The 24193-nt window shown below is 40.2% G+C and overlaps 1 protein-coding gene across 3 annotated transcripts in view; it reads right to left on the reverse strand.

The window, feature by feature from the left end:
• Positions 1-2955: 2955 nt before the first annotated feature.
• The window catches only part of bltp3b (bridge-like lipid transfer protein family member 3B), a 45912-nt gene continuing 24674 nt past the window's right edge, over positions 2956-24193 (reverse strand). Inside the window, exons 10-24 of one of the 3 annotated variants that reach the window (XM_022212576.2) lie at positions 23804-23965; positions 23246-23361; positions 22030-22171; positions 21345-21538; positions 20492-21241; positions 18398-19080; positions 16746-16829; positions 15862-16010; positions 14767-14924; positions 14344-14494; positions 11318-11359; positions 7332-7591; positions 6875-6983; positions 6554-6711; positions 2956-4636 (exon numbers count right to left, since the gene is read on the reverse strand). In XM_022212576.2, the coding sequence (XP_022068268.1) occupies positions 4508-4636; positions 6554-6711; positions 6875-6983; positions 7332-7591; positions 11318-11359; positions 14344-14494; positions 14767-14924; positions 15862-16010; positions 16746-16829; positions 18398-19080; positions 20492-21241; positions 21345-21538; positions 22030-22171; positions 23246-23361; positions 23804-23965 (3287 nt within the window). In that variant the 3' untranslated portion in view covers positions 2956-4507. The remainder of the gene's footprint in view (positions 4637-6553; positions 6712-6874; positions 6984-7331; positions 7592-11317; positions 11360-14343; positions 14495-14766; positions 14925-15861; positions 16011-16745; positions 16830-18397; positions 19081-20491; positions 21242-21344; positions 21539-22029; positions 22172-23245; positions 23362-23803; positions 23966-24193) is intronic. The other 2 variants (XM_022212578.2, XM_022212577.2) reach the window with 2 other exon arrangements.

A 24193-nucleotide genomic window follows, 5' to 3' on the forward strand; every position in this document is an offset into this window, starting at 1 on the left:
TTCGTATGCTTGGTTTTTGAGTCTATGAACATAGAGTTGATGTGCCTTACCAAAAAGCTCCAGTTTGGTCTCATCTGTCCAAAGGACATTCTCCCAGAAGCTTTGTGGCTTGTCAACATGCATTTTTGCAAATTCCACTCTGGCTTTTTTATGAGTTTTTTTCAGCAGTGGTGTCCTCCTTGGTCGTCTCCCATGAAGTCCACTTTGGCTCAAACGACGACGAATGGTGCGATCTGACACTGATGTACCTTGGCCTTGGAGTTCACCTTTAATTTCTTTGGAGGTTGCTCTGGGCTCTTTGGATACAATTCCAACGATCCGTCTCTTCAATTTGTCATCAATTTTCCTCTTGCGGCCACGTCCAGGGAGGTTGGCTACTGTCCCGTGGGTCTTGAACTTCTGAATAATATGAGCCACTGTTGTCACAGGAACTTCAAGCTGTTTAGAGATGGTCTTATAGCCTTTACCTTTAAGATGTTTGTCTATAATTTTTTTTCGGATGTCCTGGGACAATTCTCTCCTTCGCTTTCTGTTGTCCATGTTCAGTGTGGTACACACCTTTTCACCAAACAGCAGGGTGACTACTTGTCTCCCTTTTAATAGGCAGACTGACTGATTATGAGTTTGGAAACACCTGTGATGTCAATTAAATGACACACCTGAGTTAATCATGTCACTCTGGTCAAATAGTTTTCAATCTTTTATAGAGGTACCATCATTTTTGTCCAGGCCTGTTTCATTAGTTTGTTTTTTTAAATAATTATGTTAATCAACAATTCAAAAGTAATGGCTGTTTTTGATTATTTAATTTTCAATAAATTTTTATTTATTGTTACTTTTGTAAGTTTCAAGTGATTTCAGTGAGAATTGTGGGTTTTTCCTTCTTTAACTGAGGGGTACCAACAATTTTGTCCACGTGTGTATAAAAATGGTTCAGGACTGGTGCTTCATGATATTCTTGTTTTCATCTATAATGCTGTAATTTTCCTATGAGGATTCAGGTTTTCCAAGACTCTATTTAAAATGAAGACAGTACAAGAATGCAACATAGAAATCAAACCAAAGGATGAAACCTTGAAACTGTTGGATGCAGATTCTGCACTTTGAGCCAAGACACAACCACAATTTCCCTGGATTTCCCACAATCCAGCTGTGCACGGTGCAGGCAGACCCTCCTCCGTCTCACAGTGTATGAATGAACGTCTACATGCTCTGCTTACATAAACGGAGCTGCGCTGTTACGTGGACATCATCACAGAAACATTAAGCTGCAGCATGTAAACAGCAGGACGGAGCAGAACTTTCCTCTCTGACACGCGCCAAACACTAAATGTCCTTCTATGACTCACTGCGCTACTCCAGCTGTAAAATGTCTTGACCATTTATGTGCACAAAACCCAAACACTCTGCTGCGGTGCTTCACTGCAGCTCACAAAGTGGCCTCTCTCATATTTAAAGCTTCTTTTCTCCAGGGTGAGTTCTAGCAGTATTTCTGTTCAATGTAGAAATGCTGCATGAGATGAAGTTGTGCCATTTGCAAAACACCTGAGCTGAAAATCATGTGAGGTTATTATATATGCACTGGAGGGGAAACTTGGTGCTTTTGCTTGAACTTTTGCACCCAATCCAACCTGGAAATGCAGACATAAATGGAGAGGACAAGTGGCTGTGCTTCCACTGCTCGGTTTTAATGAAAATAAATGTGACAGTCAAGTGCTGTATTCACCCAGCTGGTTAAATGTGATTTGGATGTGACATTTTTCCCTGAAACTACATTTGAAAATGTGTTGAGTTTGCATTTACTCCAAATCCTATCCCTCATGGGCCCCTTTTGGACCAACTTTTGAATGTGTTCGTTTATTTTCTACACCAGGTTTTGTGGAAATCTCAGCTCTGTGATGTAAAGTGACGACAAACAGGAAATGATTTGACACAAAGTCTTAATAAGAACTACAGCACATATAAAAAATATGGCGTGTAAAGTTTGGTAGCTGAAGAGGAAGAGAAGTGATAACTGGTTGGAGATTAAGAGAGCGTTTTGGGTATCGTAGGCATCAGGAATTTGGAAGCGGAGACGTGTAATATTTACACTTGTGCTGTACTGAGATTCATTTTTGAAAAATCATCTATCAGGACTTTGGCATTGTTAAGACCACCGTGTTAAATCATTGAAATGCTCTAACAAAGTATTTTTTCGTCTTTTGTACAGTTTTTGGATCCTTTAATACCACAATAATAGCTTGAGTTTCTGTAAAAGGTGTTAAAATTGAATTTGCTTGATGACTTAACTAGAAAAATGAATATTTTTCAGCAAAACCAGCAAAAGTTCTGAAACCTGAAAGGTCTAGTGTGCAAAATGTATTAGCAGAAATGAAATTCAATATTAAAAACTATCATTTTATTTGTGTACAATCACCTAAAAAAAAAAAAAAACAGAAAATCTGTTTTTGCAGGTGGAGCTGGAAGGAGTAGCTTAGAAAAGACAAACAAAACATCTATTTTCCTTTACATGGAACCATAATTTACAAAATTATCATCATGAGTTATTAAAAATGTCTCAAAACTACTGATTGAGATCATAAACTAATGAGAAAAATGTTTACTGTAGTAGTAAATCAAGTGAGAAGTAGGATCATTTCCTCAGACTTTTCTACAATCCGACTTTCAGATGAGTCGCCCCCTGCTGGCTGATAGAAATAACACAGCTTTAAGGGACTTCAGCTATGGCTTCACTTTTCAGTATTTTTTCTATATAGTCTAAATGATCTAGGTCTTTTTGGTCTTATGTGATCTAAAGAGAAGCATGAAAATGTTCTGCCATGACATTAACTGTTTATATCGCTCATTACACATCGTGTAGCATATAAATACACCAGATGGACAGTTTGGAGGAAAAAAGAATGTTTGCAAGTACGTAAATTTACACCCAAAAAAAGACCAACAAAAAACAAAATGTGAAACCTTTTAAACTGGATACTTTTTATTTTTATCAGTATTTCAGCAGCTTTGACAGACAAAATACAACTTGTTATTTTTTGTGTATATTTTTCTTCCTTTTCAGAGGGTGAAGTTTCTCCCCCCCCCAAAAAAAAAACATAAGAGGAGGACTGGGATGAATGGAGGAAAAACTGATTTTAAAAAAACAATCCTCCCTGACACACACAAGTCTTCACATACAGTTGTGTTCTTACACTTCAAGTCTGAATCCCACGTTTGTGCAGAGAACCAGAGCAACTTTTATTTTGAAAAGACAGAATCTGAAATGAAGTGGGCCAAGCTAGAGTACAGGTTAAGACAGTTGCATATGAACGGTCCTTTGTGCTGTTAGAAAAGTCAGTCGAGTTTAGCCGGTTTTAAAATCTATTCAGAGATTCTTCCCCTGAAGTCGTCAGTCCGGCATGAAGCATGGAACAGCAGCAGATATGGTCATTGCATGTCCATGAAAGAATTACAATACATGGCAGATTAGAAATTTACATAAAGACAAACACACTTACATGTAGTCAGGCAGCTTCAATGTGCCATTATTTTCCTACTCCTGTTATTTCTTTAAGACACCGGCACACAAATTGCTTTTTTTTTTTTCCTAAATTGCGCTCTCCGCTGGTCGGGTTCGCTCACAGTTCTAGTTGTTCTATTTACAGTGCCTCTGTTTTAAAAGTGCAGCACATGTTTAGTAGCTATGTACACATAGAAAAATAGGAGAGAGAGAAGGATCCGGGGGGGGGGGGGGGGGGGGGGGGGGGGGGGACTAGTGTGGAACGGTTTGCTAACAAAGCGGTGGAAATTTTTCCTCTACTCGTAACGAAATGCTTGTTCTGACTGAGACACACAAACACACACATTCAACTGAAACACTGCATAACCATTCAGAGTTCTGTAGAAAATAGTTATGTGTTCACATTCTTGTACAATATACACTGTACACGCTCTGAGGACGAGTAGGAGCATGATTTGTCTCGCCCTCCTCTGAATATGAAAGCACTAAATTACAAATTGAATTTCAGTGCAGTGCAAAATAAGACGGTTTTTTTTGAGACATTCTTCTGAAGATGTGACATTCAGTGTTTATTCATACCTACAGGTTTGAACGAAGCTCATCCAAGACAAGCTCTGATGCTTTTAATTTTAAGTTAGACGACAGGGATAGTGTGGGAATGGTTTTCTGTAGGCACAACCAAGAATATCCATCTCATCCTCTCTCTTTCACACATTAAATGTCACTTTTCCAACTCCTCAAATGCATCCAGCCTCCACAGTCCAGAACACAACAGACAAGCGGGTAAAAACGTGTTTTTTTTTTTCAGACTCTGCATTGCTTTGTGTTGAAGTCTGAAGTGGCATGGAGGCTCGCTCGCCAAATAAGCGTGAAAAAGGAGCCGGCGCAGTAAGAAGCTCCTGTTTGTCTTGACTCGCCGATGCTAGCTGCTGCCCGTCGGTGTCGCCGCTCGTCTCCGCCGGCCTGCAGGGGCTGAGTGATTGACGGGGTGCGAAGAGAGGGCCGGGTCTAGCTGGGGTTGACTTTGAGGCTCTTCATGCGGTGAAGCAGCGAGTCCTTCTCCATCTGAGCCTCAGCCAGCGCCATCTTGGCTCTGGACAGCTCCACCTTCAGACACTCGTTCTCCTCCATCAGCATCTGGAAGCAAACAGTGGAGAGAGGAGTCAGAGGGAGACTACGAGGGCTGCAATGAAAAGGAATAAAAATGTAAAAATAGAATCATGTATGATTAAATGTTATACATTTTTATGTGCTGAAATGACGTGAAAATTACATGTCTTAAAAAATAATTGGATTTTCAACTTTCCAGCAGTCCTTGAACCAATCATGTCTCACCAAATCTAATCAGAATTCTGATATTTAGTCTAAATTTATGTTATTCCACATGACTCAATTCAAAAAAATGCAGTACAGCAGTAACATGACAAAAAAACAAAATCAGACTATTTGGCTGAACTGCAGGCTGTGCTTACACAGAGCAGAATGTGGAAACAAAACAGAGAGACTGAGAACAAAATAAAACATACTTGAGCCCAAATAAATAAATACAGCATGATTGGAAACTGTATACGGAGGAGCAGGTTGTTTGCAGGTGTCTCCAGCATGCAGGAATATCTTTCTACTGGTGATGTTTATAGTAGAGTGACAGGCCAAGATTGAAGAATTTGTCAAAATGAAACTAGAAAAATATCTATAGCATGTAGACATAGCTTTTCAGTTTAGGTAACAGCTGTGGGCACTTGGAAAAAATGTATGCGTTCATTTCTGGCTTTTCCAATTTTTGGAAAATTGTATTTAATAATTTATGGCATTGTAACTTTGGCATAAAATCCAGAAGATAATTTAGAGTTCTCTCTACTTCTAGTCATGATTGTGATGTTTCTATTGAGCTGCACGACTTTATATTACAGAGAAAAATGACTCCAGTCATTTTTCACTTTAAAGTCACTCTTTCATGGTTGAAATAAGAGCTTCTGTTTGGTCAAACTGCTTTTTCCAAGGTCAGTAATGCATTTTAATCTCAGTTAATCTAAAAATCACATAAAATAGAAAATGTTTTGCTGCTGTCTCTTGTGTAAGCTAAAAACTTTCACAGGAAAAGGAGGTTTGTCTGAAATAGACGGCCCTCTGTACAAGAAATACAGTTCAAGCAATAAAAACAGCCCTCTTTTACACTTTTCTGTCAAGTGACTTCTTGTGTAAATCGACAAATTAATTTTCTAATTAATCATCTATGATATGATGGAGGAAAAAAAATGAGAGCCCTCAGTTGTGTCTTTAATTTGCTTTGTTTGTTTGTTTGTTTGTCTCCAGAACTTTAACATATTTAACTTATTGTAATGATGGACAAAAAAGAAAGAATATTACTACATTCGTGAAGCTGGAATCAGAGATAATTTTGCATTTCTGCTTAAATAATGACCGTAACAAATAATCGACGAATGAGAAAATACTTGTAAAATCAAAACAGTTCATTTTACATCAGCTTAACAACTAGCTGACTGACAGTTTCAACTCTTTTATAAACCATAATCTGAGGAGTGGTTCGGTGTAGAAAGCCTATGAGATCGCGGTTCACATTTGTCTGCTTCGACTGTGACCACAATCTTTCGTGCTTAGGTTTGGAAATTCATCATATGGATCATTTTTACCACAGTGGTTGGTTTATGTGGGTCATTATTGTCGTTTAAGTTGTGGGATGCGCTCCTCTTAAGCCTTATGCAACTGTTCGCTTTCAATGCTCCATCTGAAAATGTAATTCTTCTGTTTTGCATAAATTGATGAATATCACACCCACTGTACATGAAATGGAAGCCAAACAAAGAACTGGAATAGCCTGGCAAAACCAAAATTTGGCACTACATGCTTTAGTATCAGCCTCCAGAGCAATCTATCAGAAATAAAGCACCTTCTTGTTCACCATTGTTTGTAGGAGGGAAAGAAAAAAAAAAATCAACTTAAAGACTGCAGATGTAGGAGGCGGGATTTTCTTGCCTTTACACTTTCTACTATCTTTCACTGCTGCAGCATAACAGCTTTTGTTTCGCGTCTCACCTTTTCCTTGGTGGATGGCGGGGGGCTGGTAGGCGGAGCTTGAGTCTGCGTCGCCTTTGATACGCCACAGACGATGCCTACAGTCTCAGGAACCGGACTCAGAGAGCTGTCCATCAACGATCCCGCTTTCTTGGGTTTGGCCTCTGCTGCCCCGTCCACTGCGAGGAGGAAGAGGCAGAACAGAGGGGAGTTTGGATGTGTGGATGTGCCGAGCGTGGACTTAAAAAGCATTTCACAGGACATCTTATATAACGGCAGTGAATCAGCGCTGGAGTGGAGGTGGAAATATCTGGCAGACGAAAATGTGCGCTCGTTTGTCACCTCCTATGGAGAAAGACCCGTCGTCTCTTCGGTGTATGACGAGGCTGTCCACGTGGAGGGTGATGGGCGACGGCTCAGAGTCGGAGGGATTGTCACGGGGGCCGTCGTCCTGCAAGAGAGACGGAAAAAAAGACAGAAATATTCACATCAGTTCCATAGCAAGTCTACTCACGAGAGAAGAAGCCCCAGAGAGAAAGCAGAAAGGTCTTTTCTGTGTCATTAAACTTTCTCCAAATTCCAATTCGGCCATGGTTCAAAATACTTAACATACACAGAAGCTGCTGTGGAGTACGGCAGTGACTTATGGGGTCTATTACCGGAACCGGATTTGAAACAGCAGGACAAATACTCTGCTCAAGTGTTGCAGCCAGCGTTCTGCAACAACACCCTCAGGTTAAAACACAAATTTACCAGCAGCTGGAACACTAAACACCACATTGTAAAATGGGTTTTTCACCTTTAAATTGATGTGCGTGTCCCTGACGCTGATCTCCATGGGCAGCACCTGGGGGGCAGAGTCGTCCTCCAGGAACAGGGCCAGGTTGCGTAGCGTGGACATCATGAAGCTCGCCTGGTAGCCGTGGAGCTGCAGCTGCAGGAAGCCGTTGCGTTCGGCCAGCGGGGAGTGGGCGGCGGCGCACGGCCCGCTCTCCAGGCGAGCCCGGACCTCCGGACTGTGGAGGCCCTGGATGGATCCGGAGCTGTTCTCTCCACCAGCTGTGAAGGAGGAGACAGAAGCTGCTGTTAGCATTAGCGACTTTAGAGAGAGTGTAGAGACGAATCAGCTGAAAAACATTTAGTTGCACCTGACATTAAAATACACCCAACATGAAGGAGGATTTCAACCTTTTTAGACTCATCTGACAATAAGCAACAAAATTTGTTGAATCGAACAGCTGGTCTGTTTAACTTTTTAAAAGTGGTGTTTGACTGAAACAGTGTATTAAAGACACAGTGAAATGAAAAAGATATTTTCCGTATGCTAAACCTGTCTTTGTTAATCGCTGAAATTACAAATAAACACATAAAGATAGCACACCAGAAAGTACTGACAAGCTGAGTGAATACTGACAACAATTCAGAAATACTACAAGGGAGCTAAAGTTTTTTTTTTTTTAATCCCCAATATCGATATCAGTATTAGCTTTCAGGTAAAAAAAAAAAAGAAAAAAGACTGAGTTCATTAGTACCCAAATCTGTCTTTTTTTCCTATTTCATTCTCTTTGGTCAGATATTTTTGAGGATTAATCTGCACTAGTTCGGAACGCCAACCATCAGGATGATTGATTAGCTCACTGGTTTGCCAAAAACTAAAACATCCTCATTCCTGTCTTCTAAACTAATGAAGGCAGCCTCACGAGCTTAAAGCACAGGAGATGAGCCTTCAAAAGCACCATATTACTGGTGTAAACAACAGAGTAACTCATGATACAAAACACAGCCCACATTAACGATGTATCATTATACTATATATGATATATGTGGCTGAAAAAGACAAAATATCCCTTAAAAGGCAAAAAGCTGGAATTATTCATTACATTAATGCTCTGTGTTGTCAGTGTGCTTGTATTATTATTGTTAAATTTTACTTATAGGTCAATTCAGTTAATCTGCATTTTGATTTACTTTCTCCTTTTTCATTGCGAGTTAGGTCATTTCCATTCATTTAACTCGTTCTTAACCCTCATGTCGTCCTGTGGGTCAAAATTGACTCGTTTTAAAGTTTGAAAATGTGGAAAAAATATATATTTTCACAGTGAAATTTCTGATGTCCACATTTTCAACATTTTTGGGAAATCTTTGAACATTTTTTGGTGGAAAAAAAGAAATGTTAAAAAAAAATGTTTCTTAAGAACATTCAGAAAAAAATGATTGTGAATGTTTTTGTGGTTGATTTTTTTGTGAATGTTCTTAAAGAAAATATTAGAAGTTTTACTGATATATGTGGAATCACTTCAGATATTTTTAGGATTTTATGGAAGATTTTTACTCACTTTTTGAAAATATTTACAAGAATTTTCTTGAGAAATCGGGGGAATTTTTTAAATAAAACTTTTACGGGAAACTTAAGGAATTACTGGAATTTTCTTACTGAAGGTTTTGCAAATTTTTCAGAAATTTGGGGATTTTTTTGCTGAAATTTTTGGATTTTTTACAGACAAAGAAACAACATTTTTTGTTGCCACTAAATGAGGACAACAGGAGGGTTAAACGAGGAGTCATTAAGTCGTGACTCTGCTACATCAAACTGATCGTGGGAATCTGTTTAGAGTGCCATTTGTAGTTTTATAAAACTACAAATTTTTAGTGCCACAGTATTATTAAAGTCCCACAGCTGAAGGTGAGACGATATATTACCACATTTGACAGACATTTTTGTCCTGCCTCTTCTCCATATTGCAGTTTATTTATCAGAGTGACCCAGTCATATCTAAAGCATTTCACCCATAAATCACACAACTCTAGCTTCAGATGCTGGAATTTCTGTTTCACTGTGACTTTAAAATATACGTCCAGTCGCTCAAGGAGAGTCCTTACTTCTAAAAGTGTGTCAAAAAGCATGACAGACTGAGTGCATTCACTGCTTGACTTTATGTAAATGTGCTCTCTCTGAATAAAGGGTGCATGTTAATGTCAAGTTTAAACACGTTGAAGTTAAGAGGAGGGATGAATGAAAAGAGAGAGGAAGGAGAACATTAGAGAGAGGAGGAGTGGAGTCGGAAACAAAGAAGAAAGCAAAGTACGCTGGAAAAAGAAATGGGGGAAGGAATTAAGAAAAAAAGGTGGGTTGAATGAGATTCTGTGCAGTCCCACCGGCTCTTTACAGCAGTGATGTTTAATTATTTCTGAGGACTTGAGGGTTCGGTGGAAACTCCCACCTCAACTTCTGAGAATTCAAAGCGAATGGTTTCACCGTTTTAATGAGGATTTCTTCTTTTTATGAATTAGACGCTCTATGAAACTGAGCTCTGAGGTGAATCACTTGATGGTGTGCGGATGGAGAAGTGGCTCACCGCTGAATGATCTGAATCTGAGCGTCAGAAAACATGACGGTAACATGTATGGAGAACAGAAGTAGAGGAGGCGAGAAACGTGAGGACAGAGAGAAAGAACATGAAGAGATGAGAGTCGAGGTTGAGAGATGTTAAAGCCAAAGAGACGGTCATTAAAACCTCTGCTTTACAGAACGGCATAGTCATTTAGCAGGCGTACAATTACAGGCACAAGTTTCTAAATGGGTGAGAGATAGACACTATGAGTTGCAATAGAAACACTCAGCAAGGCACTGGAGCGGCCACTTAAAGGAATAAATCTTCATTCTGACAGCGAGAAGTGCGTCACTTCCCTTTAATATGCTCTCTGAAGGGAAGTCAGGAGAGGGTTAATACCAAGAACCAGCAAAACACACACACACACACACACACACACACACACACACACACACACACACACACACACACACAATGCTGTCAGCTTTTCTCAGATAAAATGACATATTCTCTCAATCCTGAGCAGCTAGGGTCGAGGCAAATGGAGAGGGAGGAAAAACAGAAAAGCCAGGAGTGGGTGAGGAGAGAGGGAAGTGAGAGAGGGAGGGAGGAAGCCAGCAGCCAAGGACTGAATGACTGTGATAAGGCAGGGAGGGGAGGAGAAAAGATGGCCTGGAGAGGGAGAGAGATGAAGGAAAGGAAAGGTGATGAGGGAGGGGTGAACGACGGAGGATTAGTAGGGAGATGGAGTAGGAGCTGGAGGGGAGAGTGGAGAGGGAAGAGGAGGAAGAAAGAGCATGGAGGCCGAGGAGGAGGTGGGAGTGCTCTTGTGAGATAGGAGGAGAGGTGGCGAGGGGGTAAAGCTGGCGTTTCTCTCATTGCCTGAATCACTGGACTGAAACTGCAAAGTCTGCTGCAGTGGAGAGACGAGGTAGGTGGGGAGGAACGGGGGGAGGAGGAGAAAGAGAGAGAGGGCAAATTAGGTGGAGAAGAGAACGGGAAGATTAGGGGTTAAAATGGTCCTCACAGAAGCAGCAGTTCATGTGAATCTGGCACACACACATTCAAAGGTTGAGGGCCTAATGTTGCAAATAATGGGACCACTCACTCCATTACTGTCAAATTTACCCTCTGTTAAAACCCAGACAGACACACACGCCTCAGGAAAGAAACCTCTGGATCACAAACACCCCGCGATGTTGAAAAATGAGCAAACACACGCGCTTCATGCGTCGCAACACACGGAATCTATGTGCATCTGCAGTGCATGCCGTCGAGCAAAGTCCTGAGTCTGGAAATGAGATCTGACAGAAGACAAACTGGAAGAAACTCTCTCACTCACACACACCTTATATCTATATAAATACACATATACACAACCAGGTGGAAACTGATGCGCTGAGGCAAGCATGCATGTTAGGTTACAGATGGTGAGTTAACACACAGCAGTTACCTTGGCTGCTTTGAGCAGGTATTGGTACTGAACACACCATACCTGTGGGGAGTTATGGGAGGTAAATAAAAAGGAAGGGATGGCTGTGTTAGTGTGCAAATGTGTGTGTGGACACAAAGAATAATGGTTATAGTCCATCGCAGGTGGTTGACTTAACCCCTATCAAAGAATTTTCCTCCATTAAAATTATTCATCCTAAAAATATTACATGTAACTCTACATTGTTGCTTGATCTAGAACAGGGGTGTCAAACTCATTTTAGTTCAGGAGCCACATTCAGCCCAGTTTGATCTCCAGTGGGCCGGACCAGTAAAATCAGAGCATAATAACCTATAAACGATGTCAACTCCAAATGTTTCCTTTGCAATAGTGCAAGAAAAGTACACACTAAAGGAATTCTATTTTTACTAAACATTAGAAACAACCTGAAAATAAAAGAGACAAAAAATTAGACAACAAAGTTACAAAGCAACAAAAAATGTACAAATGAGACAAAAATGACACACAAAACAACAAATAAAGCAAAATACAATATGACAGAAATAAGACAAAAACAAGTCAGACAAAAATGAAACACAAGTGATAAAAACGAGAAACAAAATGACAAAAACATAAGACAAACGACAACAGTCAGACAAAAAAGACAGCATAAGCAGGACAAAATCTTACAAAAATGAGACAAAAAACAAGATGCAAAGCGGCAAAAGTGACAAAAAATAAAAAATGAGACAAACGACACAAAACAAAAAGAAAAAAGGGACAAAAAAATTAGACAAAAAAGTTAAAAAGCTACAAAAAAGAGAAACGACACAAGTTAGACAAAAAAGACACAAAATGGCAAAAACAAAAATGACAAAAACATGGGACAAACGACAACAGTCAGACAAAAAAACAAGACAAAACGTTACAAAAATGAGACACAAGGCGGCAAAAGAACAATGAACAATCTAGCATTTCACTTTATGATCAAAACAACTTGGCAAGGTCTAGAAATTATTTTAAATTTACAGTTTAACAAATTTACAATTTTATATTCAATATTTTCTCTGTAATTTTTACACTTTACAAAGTCATCCCAATGGCCGGATTGGACCCTTTTGAGGGCCGTTTTTGGCCCGCGGGTCGCATGTTTGACACCCCTGATCTAGGGCGTACAGAGCTGTAAAGTCCCCGTCCATCTCCACTTGCTCCAGCTCCAGCACACCAGCTCACCCATAACTCTGATCAAACACTGCTCAATGATACAGTGATTAGTTCAGCCACATACATTCAAAAGGAAATCCTACTCTGAAGAATCCACAAGTGGATTAAATTAGTTCCTGGATGCTGTTGCGTATCAAACCCCAGAAGTCTGAATTTGTCTTCAACTGTGTGACTTTTACACTCGCTTTTATAAAGAAGGCTTTTGGGCTCACTTCAGAAATCTACTAGTGGTTTATTAAAGAAATGTTCAGACATGATTCAGGGATGCTACTGTGCCGTACTTTAGTTCTGGATAGTAGATATGTCAGGTTTTGGTTTTTCAGCTCTTATTTTGTGAACAGTCTTGTGTTAAAACTTCAGGAAGAAGTCCTGCTGTTAGTTTATTTTTGTCTGTGTAGCATCATCCGCTCTCAATTTCTTCTTACCGTGATTTATGTTAGAATACCTTTTTTCAATAAAAACTATTTTAGCTTTAGTTAAACAGCATCCACCTGTAACAAAGTGGGGATCTGAACCTCACACCACACTACAACCAAACTGTTGAGCAGAATTCATGATAAGAACAATATCATTACCTTTATTTTATTTATTGTGTGTTTTGTCTCTTTTTTGTCAAATGAATTACACATCAAATACATAGCTAGGGACATGGAGAGAGTCTCTAACCTTTAAATAATGTTTCTACATTGGAGTGTCAACCAGTTTGATACTGACACTGGTGTATTTACATTATTACTGCATATGATAATAAATATAGCTTCTGTCAATACTGATTGCAAAAAACCCTGTTCTAGATTAATCCTGACAATTACTTTTTCAATTTAAGAATAGATTGTTTCCCATCACAATATAAATACGCTCAAATCAAAAATATTAAATGTACATTTATTCATATAAGACCAAGAAAAGCAATTAAGAGTCAAATTTGAGAACCACCAAACTGGAACCAGTAAATGTTTGCCTTTTTTGCATTTTAATTATTTCTTGCTGCAGCTCTAATACAGACTGAATGTCTATTTTTTTCTCTCTCAAAGTGCTGAATCTGTACTTTCAGCTCTTGCTTTCATCTGCTGAGTGTGAAACTGTGATGTCCTGATGTTGGCTTGTGTTAAAATTTGAGCAGCAAGAAAAATAAAGTCAGGATGGGTTGGAACGAAGCATCCTGGTGGTTTGAACGCAGCAAACTGGCTTCAGGTCTGTTCCAGGACCTTTATCGCATGCCCTTCCTCTCTCTGCCCTCACATTTCCTCTCACTCTCGAATGTCAGATGTGCCAAAATGCCATAAAAGATCATCTGAGAAAAAAAAAAAAACTCCAAAAGGCTATGCAGTCTGATTTAGTCTAAATCCACAAACACACACACTCATACACACACACAGCTCTGTTCTGCTGTCCTTTCTTGTTTAGTCGCTGAACCACCTGTCTGCTTAAATCTTAACAAATGCCCGTTTACTTTCATCTTTAAAGCATTATTTCAAATGTTAGCAACAGCCTGCAGCCTATTTCTTCTGAACTCTATTTTGGTTGGTTTGTTTTATGCAATCGACAAGCTCACAGGTTTAAACGGGATCGACTTGTTCTTGATAATAGTTTGTTGCTAAATATAATGATGAGCTACTATAATCTGACATTTGCACTGTAAATTTGTGTAAATCAATAATAATCAACAACACATAGTGCATGTAATATTCAGTAAACCTTCAAAACGTGAGTCCAAACTAGAAACCGTGCCTGTTAAAATGCATCACATTAGGGCTCCATTAAAACGCTGTTTCAAGCTCAGTCCGAGGGGAAAAACAAACATGCAGATTTGCACTCCTTACCCAGGCTGCGGTTGCTGAGGTACTGTCTGAGGCTGACGTTGCCCAGCTGGCTGGGCGTGACCCGGCCCACCTCCAGGGCCACGGCCGTGCTCTCGCCCTCCACCTCCATGCCCACGCACACCGACTGCACCTTCAGCACCAGCACCGACACCTGGAAGTACGAACACACGCAGAAACAAGGAACATTACAAGTCAGCAGCATGAACTGCTGAGCTGTTGGTGCAAGGCCGTTTTCATTCTTGATATAAAAACCCACCAATCTGATCATTTCTGATTCGATATTTTAACATTATTATTTAAGCAGGAGCAGTTGATCTGCCAAAATAAAAGCCTACTGGAAACATTTTCTGTATTTTTGGGAACTTGCTGGATATTTATCAAGACCTGGAAAGCTGTTTAACTCAGCAAATGTTTTACTCTTACTATATCTTTCGTGGGCTCGTCAATGCTCTGGGATGCTGCGCTGACGGTGTCTGGAGAAACCCCTCCCTCCTGCTCCTGGCCAGTTACTGCTTCGGTGGCGCTCTCTGTGGCGCTCTGTTCGCTGATGGCATCCTTGAAGCCAGAGATGGACACATCGTCTGTAAAGTATACAAAAACAGACAAGCGGAGACACACATATAACTTTCTCTTTTCACTTGTAGTCTGCCCTCTTCGCTGCAAACGCTCCTGTCTGTTTTCACAATGCTGCCACCTTCTGTTCAAAGCTGTAGCCTACAAGTTAATCAATCATAATCATTACTTCTTAACACTCGTGTAGGCCTGCGGGTCAAAATTGACCCGTTTTAAAGTTTTAAAGTGTGGGAAAAAATGTATATTTTCACAGTGAAACTTTTGATGTCCACATTTTCAGCATTTTTGGGAAATCTTTGAACATTTTTGGTGGAAAAAAAAAAAGAAATGTTAAAAATGTTTCTTTAAGAACATTCACACAAAAAATCAACCAAAATCCAGCGAAACTTATTTATAGAGCACTTTACAACACTCAAAGTGACCAAAGTGCTTTCCAGTCAAAATCAAACAGTAAAATTAGAATAAAAGCAAATTAAAACAAACAAAATTTCTAAAGTGATTATATATGTAATCATTTTAGATATTTATAGGACTTTCTTGGAAGATTTTTAGTCCTTTTTTTAATATTTACAAGAATTTTCTTGCCAAATTTGGGGGATTCTTTTAAAATAAAACTTTCACTGACACTTTTAAGGAATTATTGGAATTTTCTTCCCGAAGGTTTTGTAAATTTTCAGAAATTTGGGGATTTTTTTTGCTGAATTTTTTGTTTTTTTTCAGACAAGGACACAATATTTATCAGTGCCCATAAATGAGGACAACAGGAGGGTAAATCCCTGAGGGGATTTCATCGTTTTCCATCACCACTCAACATGAGAAGGTCAGCAATCAAGATTAGATGCAAAAAAAAAAAAAAAAAAAAAAAAGCACACCAGATTGCTGCTAATAAACTAGATTTGTCCAGTCTGGATGAACTCAGATTAACAGTGTGTGTGTTCGCTCCACCTCTCTCCAGCAGGCTGTAGGTGTCTCCGTCCTCCATCAGATAACTGTCAATGGAGATGTTGTCCAGAGACTGCAGAGACGGACTCTTCTTCATGTTTTTATAGGACACAGAGAAACTGGACTGGGAGCGGTCCCGCATCAAACGACCACTACAGCAAACACACAAGTACACGTGAATCAGAACGAGTGCGGTAGAAAAAGTGACATTATAGAAATTAAATGCTGCACTAAGTACTGTGTTCTATTACATGTTATAAATAGTGCTTGAGCAACACCGTCCATGCATGCCAATAATTCTGAATAATGACTAATTTATGATCTATTGATTGACAGTGGCTGGTCCAGTGCTTCTATTTCATCACATCTGATATGAATGCTGCTGCTATGCCGACACTGATCCAAGACCATAGTGCTCTCACGGAGCTGACGGAGCTTACTCGACAAGTCATGAATTAAATATCACTTCATTCCTTTGTGTGGTGTTGTTTAAGGTCATGTAAGAAGCGAGTGTGTGCTATCCTTCCAAGCGCTAGGAACAATCTCCAGCAAAAATCACAATAGGCAAAATCAAAGCGGCTCCCAAAAGATTGAGAACACAAGGCTGAAAAAAAAGAACTGTCACAAACAAGAAGCCTCCGGTTTCATCACCAAAAGTCGACAGGTAGACACCAAACACGGGAAAGAATAAAGATTCAATTAACACATACAGACATAACCTCATGCACACATGCAGATGCATGCCAACAGGGGATTCACATACACACTTTTGCACTGATTTGTATTCATCCAAGGATCACAAGAGCAAGGACGTACTCACACATACAGGACATGTACACCCGCACACACACTCATTAGTACAGCTAGTCACAGATCCAGTGCCTTACATGTTGGACATGGAATAAAGGGAGGTGGATCTGCTGGAGTTTGAGGAGCTGAGGAGATCAGAAACCACAGACAAACTTCCTTTCCTTGGTAGAGAGAAAACACACACATACACACACCTGGCATGGGTCAAAGCAAAGGTCAAGAGGCAGAAAAGGAAGTGAATGAGTTAAGAAATGACAGAAACAGTTACAGAAACAGTGAAGCTGACACACAGTAGATGGGAAAACACATGTAAAAAGACAAGGCAGGTAGACACTGGAGAACATTTAGAATGTGAGAGACGTGAAATCAGAAGACTGAACATTCATACTGACAAACACTCATGTGGGAGTTTGACACACAGCTCTTGTGTTCAGGAACAGAGATTAAATTAGCAAGAGAAAGACTTAAGTAGGTTAATGATAGTGAAACACAGAGGGGAATCTAAAAAATGCTGGCAGGGGCAGTTAAAAATCTAAAAACTGACATATAATCACCAGAGCTTTTGTGGCTGCAACGAACAATGTCTGACATATTATTTCACAAAAGTCTGTAAAAGCAAAAAAAAAATCCTGAAAAATCTTAAGGGGTTTGATTGTAAAATTTAGCAGATTATTTATGACGTCATCTTTCAAGGGTTGCAACAAATGATTATTTAAATTATTGATTAACAGTCCAAGATGACAGACAAACAGTTCAAATCTACAATGACATAAAACCAAACTGAGAAAAGCTTATTTAGTGTTTTTCTTGACAAATTTCTGTCCACAAAAACCAATTCATAAGTTAAACCTTTTAGAACATAGTAGTAAATGAATAAATTAGTCTGAAGCGGCAGATTTTAGAGCTACAAAGATAAGTCAACTAATCAATTATCTGTATTGCAGAAACCAACATTAAAACCCCATCAGTATTGACCCATTATAAATATATTGGTATTGGTTTGTCTGGTATGCATCAACACAAAAAGCTTTATAGAAGTAGGATAAGATTATTTAGATAAGCTACATCACTGGGATAAGTTGCTGATTCAATTTTGAAATGCACTGCTGTAAAGTTGATAAAGAATGTCACCATTTTTTCTGTTTTCAATGCGCCTCTTTAACTAACTTCATCAATATCAAAAAATATTTGCGCCCCATTATTATATTATCACCACTGGCTCCAAAATTTGAGTACTGGTTGAGCTCTGTTCAGTCATTTCAGCCTTTTTTTAAACAAAAATGTGCTCATATTTTCAGCCAAATTATGAGGATCTTCTTTGTCATATATAGCAGTAAATTTGGGTATTTTACACCATGAGCTCGGGCATTAAAATGGCCACTTTTCCCTGCTTTGTAGCATTTTAGATGTTAAATTATTAACTGGCAGATACGTTGATAGACACTGAAAGTCGTGCTTTTTTTGCTTTCCTAATAAATAGGCACTTTTTGTTGATTTGCTGGTGTACAGCAACACTGATTACACAATGCACTAGTGCGATTTACGCTGCATTCCCTGCAAGCCGGTCCGTCCTGGAAGAGTAATCCCTCCTCTGGAAATCTGTGATAACAGGCTGATTAGGGACTTATCTCAATGACACATTAATGTTGAATCAGCACAGCTCTGACTTAACTCGAAAGTAATGACACTGCAGTAGAAGCTAACGGCATTTGCTAGGAAAAAAGAATACCTGGATATCGACTGAGGCATCTTCCCACTCGCAGCCTTGTCTTTGTCGCTCCAGTCTTTGCTGTTCAGTGGGTCAGACAGTGGGTCGCTCACACTGGTTTTGGAGTCCAACCCAGGTCCCATTTCATCACCTGCCAACCCATCCACCATCATGTCGCCACCTTCATTTGAACTCCCTCTCCCAGAGTTCTTAGCTGAAGTCCTCTCCTCCACTGAGGCTTTGTGGTTTGACTCAGGACATGCACTTGAAGTGGGTACGAGGGGGGCGGGACCCTGTGCGGCTCCAACCTCCGGTCCTTCATCACATAACAGCTGGTCGACACTGCAAGGCCGCTTGGCTGCTCCTCCCTCCGAGCCAGACCCTTCATTGCTCTTCTCTGCCACCTCCGCTGCCTCACCAGCAGGCTCCAGAGTTCCACGACTCTCGGACGGCGAAAGCTCTGAGCCGAGAGGAGATCCTGAACCCTCGGGTGCAGGGACAGGCTTCAGGAGCAGGGACACCTCTGCGCTTTTGAGCAGGAGGCCCAGGCAGGCGGTGAAGGGCTGGTGATCTGCAGGACGGAGGGAGGGATCCTTACGGTCTTTCTTGGAGCCCATCTCCTCAAGATCCTGCTGTAGTGTCTGCTGCAGGGCTTTGATGCTGCGCTGAAGATGCATCAGAAACACATACTGCCGATGGCTCACCTAAGCACACAGACCAAAGTCATTATGAAAGCATGCTGATAAATACCTCATTTTATATGTGAGCTGTAATAAGCCTAAAAAGTACTAAAAAATTGCACCCTATGCTATCCTCTAGGCCACTTAGGCCTGGTTGATTATTGTAGTCGATATTTGGCATTTTTCCAGTTATGTGCATCATTCTTTTTATTTACTGATTATCAATAAAATAATGCACTACTGTGAGTCTGACGCAGCCGCCTGTCTCTGTCTGTAGTCACTCTGTGGTCTCAAGCAGCAAAAACTCAACGAGAAACACAAGTCATAGCCACAAATCACGAAATTAGCCATTAGCATAGTAGCTATGAGTAGCTAGTATAGCTAGTAGCCATTATCATAGTAGCTATGGCTATGCTAACGGCCAGCAGCTAAGTTAGGAGGTAGATTACCCTGAAAAAAGGAGTCTGGAAAACAATAACTAATAATGCTTTAAGATATGCACCTAAGCTGGCAATACAAGTGATAGAACAGAGAAAGATTGAAAAAACAGAGAAAAAACTGCAGGAGACAAACTGATCATCCCAATCAACCAACACATAATGCTTTGATTTTATCGTTCCTATTTCTACTGTACATATTCAGCTACAGTAATCCAAATAATTAAACGAAAGAAGCCTAATTATGAATGGGATTTCCATGCTATCACATACTCTTAATATATTACATAGTATACATATCAGCCAAAATATCGGTTATCTGTATCGGCATCAGGCCTCAAAAACCCATATTGGTGGATCCCTACTATCGGTCAGCTAGTTTTATTTACTAGTGTTAGTCATTGATATTTCCTTTCTTATTTCTTATTGCTTTTTGTTAGTTAACTTCCTAAATTATGCTTTTTTAAATTTTTGTGATGTTTCTTTTTTCTGTAAGATTTAAATTAAAATAAAATCATAAAGATTAAAGACATTCAATGAACAACAACATAAAAATAATCAGCATTTTTGCATAGCAGGTAACAGTATGCATTCCTATTCTGGGTCAGTCCCCATGTGCGACCTTGTAATGACTTAAACTTAGTGATGATATGAAGAATTCAAGGAAAATTTTCATTTTAGACATTTTCAGACGCTGATGTCTGATGATGACAGTTCTCATATTTCTCAGTTAAATATGTTGCTGGAAGTAGGACTAAGTTTAGCGCAGCATCACAATCAGAATCTGCTGTAAACAGCTAGCCTAGTTCATTGCAAATGCAAATGCAAAGAAAACAGCTCTTCTGAAGTGAACAAATTAAGAAGTTACATCTCATTTGTAGTCCACACACGTCTGAAGTAAAAATGACAAGTTTGGATTATACATGGCATTATGTAACAATTTTTTTTTCTCTGCACAACCTGCTGTGCAGATATGAAACAAAAAATAAAAGAAGTACCTGAGCGCTTAAAGGCTTCTGCACATGTACCAACATATGCACATCTGGATCTTTATGTGATGCTGACAAAGAGGAGGATGACGAGGGCAGGCTGTCCAGTGAGAGGGGTTTATGGAGTCCGTTACTGGGTGGCAGTGCTGAGTCGTTGCTGTGAGATGATGTCGGGGCACCATCAGTGCTGTAGTACTCCTTTAATAATCGCTTTCTCTGCAAACGTGCGACGGCCTCTCCCGATGTGCTCCGGGACAGTCCTGATCCTGCAGCGCTTCTCAGCTTCTCCTGATGCTGGACAAGCTTCGATGGCTGACAGGCCCACATAGTGAGAGGGAAGGAGTCCACGAAGGGCTGTGGCCGCCCTTTACCTCCGCGGGTGCCTTCATAGTCCACCCAAAACTGAGCAAAGTGCAGCGCCCAAAAGTCAGTGGCGGCAGGCATTTTGAGAGCGTCTGTGCCCATCGTGGGCAGCACCAGGCCTCGGTAGATGTCGTGCAGCCTGGTGTCTTGTTCGTGAGCGTGCCGCTGGAAGACAGGATGCAGGATGGGTAAGGAGGAAGGGAAGCGAGGGAAAGAGGAGAAAGACGAAGAGAAGAAAAGCTCCTCTTCGAAGGCCTGCAGCAGAGCTTCAAGGTGGGAGCGGGTGCAGTTGGCGGGATGCCGGGTGTTGGTGGCCACCATTTCTGAAGTCTGTACTGAGATGGAGCGAGGCAGGTCAGGGGGGCAGGAGGAGTCCCGGTCGGTGGGAATCACCAGCTAACGGAGAGTAGAAATCAAGAAACGCATATAAATACCAGAAAAAAAAACACTATATGCGTAAAAGCTAAAAGAAAAAAGGTCATGTTTCCCTCCTCCTTACCTTGAGCATGAGCCCGTCAACTTTGACGTCGACATGTTCGTCGGGTTTCTGGGAGTCGTTGAGCTTGTAGATCTCCATGAATTGCTCTAGACTTTGCCTGAGGTCGAGGGCAAAGAGGTTGATCCACACCAGGCTGCGAGGATCCAGAACCAGCTGCAGGGCATTGAGTTGGGCATACAGGTTGGGGCACGGGACTGTAAAAGGGGAAAGGAGATATCATGTTACATAATGTTTATGCAAAAGAAGAAACAATGAATGAGAGAAGAAAGCCAGGGAAGAATACTACTATTCAGCAGTGTGTACACATTTTAATTGGCAAAATAATCCTGTCTTAGTTCCACATTCATCAGCGAGAAAAGAAAAATAAACTATAACCGCTCTTCTAATGTTTCCTAATGGACTGAATGTGTAAGAAATCCATAAATGGTTTAATTGGGTGATCCCTCATTCAGAGCACTGGGCGTAATTCAGAAAAATCAATGGTCTCTCAGCCACACATTAGTCAATGGCTTCCCCCACAACTGATTGAATGAATGGGCTGCAAAGATCCAAAAGAGATGTGAGAGACAGAATCTCTGCCAAAACAGTGCGCCTAGTGTATAAAAAAAATGTTATTTACACAGCTTGTGACCTACTAATAAGGATTAATGTTTCTAAAATGAGATGCAAGACACAGAAGTCGTACTGGGGTAGTCTTTTCCATCAGGAAAGTAGTATTCTGTGAACTCCACATGGATGGCGGGCATCTCCGGGGGAAGGTACAAGGACTTCTTATTGCAGGAGATCATGGCCTTGGGGCTGGAGCGACGCTGGTCTGCTGTTGAAACCTGAAAAACATTTTTAAATGAAGGCACAGAAAGTCAAAGCCAGTACAGAGGAAGCTGATTTGGTGTACACTGCAAAAACTCAAAATCTTACCAAGTCTGTTTGTCGTATTTTTAGTCAAAATGTCTCATCCCACTTGATTTAAAATATATTCACTTAACAAGTGATATTTCAGCAAGATAGAGGGATTTGTTTTAAGACAATGAATCGTAAATGTCTTGTTAAGTCAAACAATCTTGAAATTATCTTATTTTTAGTTGTATTTTACAAGAAAACTCTAAATAAGTGTAACCCTCGTGTCGTCCTGCGGGTCAAATTGACCCGTTTTAAGGTTGGAAAATGTGGGAAAAAAACATATTTTCACAGTGAAACTTCTGATGTCCACATTTTCGGAAAATCTTTGAACACTTTTTAGTGGAAAAAAAGAAATGTTAAAAATGTTTCTTATGAACATTCACAAAAAAAAAATTCAACAATTTTTGTGAATGTTCTTAAGAGAATATTAGAAGTTTTACTGATGTATGTATAATCACTTAAGATATTTTTGTTGGAAGATTTTTACTCATTTTTTTTGAAAATATTTACAAGACTTTTCTTGTCAAATTTAAGGGATTTTTTAAAATAAAATTATTACTGAAACTTTTAAAGAACTATTGGAATTGTCTTCCTGAAGTTTCAGCAAATTTTCAGAAATTTAGGGAATGTTTTTGCAGATTTTTGGGATTTTTTTCAGACAAGGAAACAATGTTTTTTTGTTCCCGTAAATGAAGACAACAGGGGGGTTAAAACATCTCAAATTAGGAGATCACATGAAAGTGAAAATCTATTTTTGAGTCAAAAACTTTTTTTTTTTAGCATACCTGGCTTATTTTAAGGCACCTAAGCTTGTTAATTTTAAGATCTCAAGATTCTAAATATATCTTACTTCAAGAAATTTTACTTGTTCTATTGGGAGATTTTTTTTTCACTTATTTCAAGCTAAAAGTTACTTGAAATAAGTTTTTTCTTGTTTTGAGAGGGGCATTTTTTTCCAGGGTATCAAAGTTAGTAATGAAGTGAGGATTTGTAGTAGTGACCTGGTAGATGCTGAAGTCCGCCATCCTGAGAACAACCGAGCTGGACATGAGCTGGGTTTTGGGGGTTTGAGGGGGAGGAGAACTGAAGGCAGAGCTGGACGAAGTGCTTATCTTACCTGCAGAGAGTAAAAGAGACATGTAAGAGTACAGGAAGGAATAAAGAATGATGACAGACAGGGAGACTAACAGTGCAACCACTCAGTTCTTCAATAAGAAACCTCCGCTCCGAGCAAAAGGTGTGCATCACCGCACCCAGCTGTGCGCACACACACCGTGGTACCTGGCTCTAGGCACCAGCAGCACTGGGCCGGAGGCTGAGTGTGTGGGCTCCACTCTAGGAGTCCTCCATCTGCCTCACTAAGCCCTACTCCTTCTCCTCCTGCTCTCTCCTCAATTCCTAGAGGCCCATACACATCGTCCCTAAGGGTCACTGGAGGACAGAAAACCCACAGGGATGATGTGCTGTGGGTTCCACTAGAAACAACAAAAATGTACACCCAGAACAAGTTGAGCAGCAGTGTGTTTAAGCTGAGTGTGTGTGTGTGTGTGTGCGTTTACCATGTTGTGGGGAACTGTGTGCAGGGGCCGGGGCTTGTTGGTCCCGAACTGCACTCTTTAACATCTCCACATTGGACTTGAACTCATCCAGCAGGTTCCTCGCCCAGCCCTCTCTGGTTTTAGTGGCTTCGCTGTAGTGCATCCAGTGGACACAACTGTCACCTGAGGAGATTGGAGAGGATTAACATCCACCTTACGTTTACAGGCAACTGAACACGGTTCTGTTCTTTCAATGTTGGGCAAGTTTTTCTGCCATTTTATTTTGTTTATCTCTGTTTTTAATTCAGATTTGTTATATTTTCAGTGTAAAACTTGCAATATTTGCAATAAAAACCTAATATGAATGCCTCCATGTTCCATTTCAGTGACTACAGAGTGCTTTGTTTTGGT

Source organism: Acanthochromis polyacanthus, chromosome 1 (genome assembly GCF_021347895.1).
Source record: "Acanthochromis polyacanthus isolate Apoly-LR-REF ecotype Palm Island chromosome 1, KAUST_Apoly_ChrSc, whole genome shotgun sequence".
Taxonomy (NCBI): Eukaryota; Metazoa; Chordata; class Actinopteri; family Pomacentridae; genus Acanthochromis; species Acanthochromis polyacanthus.